The 1,630-nt window shown below is 49.6% G+C and overlaps 1 protein-coding gene across 1 annotated transcript in view; it reads left to right on the plus strand.

Moving 5' to 3' along the window:
* Window positions 1-2: 2 nt before the first annotated feature.
* POFUT2 (protein O-fucosyltransferase 2) overlaps window positions 3-1,630 on the plus strand; it is a gene marked incomplete at its 5' end in the record, with an annotated part of 22,699 nt that continues 21,071 nt past the window's right edge. The window contains 2 exons of the mRNA XM_019553522.1: window positions 3-43; window positions 594-844. Of these exons, the coding sequence (XP_019409067.1) occupies window positions 3-43; window positions 594-844 (292 nt within the window). The remainder of the gene's footprint in view (window positions 44-593; window positions 845-1,630) is intronic.

Here is a 1,630-nt window from a genome sequence, read left to right on the forward strand (position 1 = left end):
GCGCCGCCTCGCTGCCCGGCGCCGCCCCCGCAGCCCGCAGGCGGTGAGGACCCGGCCCGGGGCAGGGGCAAGGCAGGCTGTGACCTCTGCCTCCCTCCTCGGCTACGACTGGGCTCGCCCCCAGAGTATTTCGCCTCCTGTTTGGCCGCTGACTGACACCAGTGATGTGGCAGCGCGGGCTGGCGCCTTGTGTCTCTGGCGGCCTCCTTCCCCCCGCCCAGTGGTGAAGTGAGCCTCTGCCTTTCCGACTTGGCCCCCACAGGGTTCAACCTGTTTGGGGGAAGTCAGGCGGACCAGGTTCTCTGGGTGAATCTGTTGGTTTTTGTTAGACCAATAGTTGGAAAAACTCTTAGTAAGCTTTTGGGTAAAGATACCCTTTGTCAGGCTGGGGAAGCATCTGCAGTTGGTGTATGTTGGGGGATGTCAAGCCTTACAGTTATTTACATGCAGCCGCACACTTGTCTTCTGCGCTTCCTCATGGGCAGGCAGGGGTGGGACAACTCCAGGGCCACTTAAAATGAGACCAAAGAAATGAGGGGGGAGATAGGGAGTGGAAATGCTTAAAGTCTTTCTTTTCCCTTTGCTTTGTCCAGGTATCTTCTGTATGATGTGAATCCTCCTGAAGGGTTCAATCTACGCCGGGATGTCTACATTCGTGTTGCTTTGCTTCTGAAGACCTTGGTGAAAAGAGAAGCTTGGGTCCTGGTCCTGCCTCCTTGGGGACGTCTTTATCACTGGCAGAGTCCTGACATTCATCAGGTCCAAATCCCTTGGTCTGAGTTTTTTGATCTTCCGAGCCTCAACAAAAACATCCCTGTCATTGAATATGAGCAGTTCCTTGCAGGTACAGTACGTTAAATCTTTCAAAGTCATTCCTTCTACTTACTAGATTCTGGTTTCCAGTGACTAGACCAAAGTGTGTTAGTGCAATATTTAGACCTTTTCTAAAGGGAAATCTTGGCAATCTTGGCTTGATCATTGAGCAGATTCTGTAAGTTTCCTCTCACTGTGTGTTACCAGTAAACAAGATGAACCCAAGAGCACTGGTAATGTGCCTGCAGTGGTGAACCCTAAAGCACTGCTAGCATGCCTGCTCTTGCATGCATATCCAGTGTGCTCAGTTTAGTTTTTTTTTGAAAGTAGTAACCTGAAAAACAAGAAGTTAATGTGAGTTAAGGAGAAGCACCTTTGCGAGGACGCAAATAGCAGGCAGACAGCTGATCTTCTAAGTCAGAGTAGTGACTTTCAACATTTACACTGCAGTCTGACCTGCATTATTTTTCCCACCTTTCTTCTGAAAGGTATTAAAAAGCCTATGAACTGCTTAGTTTAAGTACTGCTAGCAACATAGCTACAGTGGCTTGGAGCTTGGCACAGCCACAGCCTAGCCACTTAGGTATTTAGCCAGCTTTTCAGGTAGACTGTGCTGAACTTGTTGCCACCATGGCTATGCTGTTGGCTGTAGCCAAGCTAGCTCAGGTGTGTCTATACTGCTGCAGCTGCAGCAGCATAAACATACATCTCATAGTTTCTAGGGTCAGAAGGGACCCAAGCAGATCATCTAGTCTGACCCCCTGCCATGGCAGAAAAGAGTACTGTGGTCAAACGACCCCAGCAAGGTGTTCATCTA

This window comes from Crocodylus porosus, unplaced genomic scaffold, assembly GCF_001723895.1.
Source record: "Crocodylus porosus isolate Cpor-Errol unplaced genomic scaffold, CroPor_comp1, whole genome shotgun sequence".
NCBI classification, from domain to species: domain Eukaryota; kingdom Metazoa; phylum Chordata; order Crocodylia; family Crocodylidae; genus Crocodylus; species Crocodylus porosus.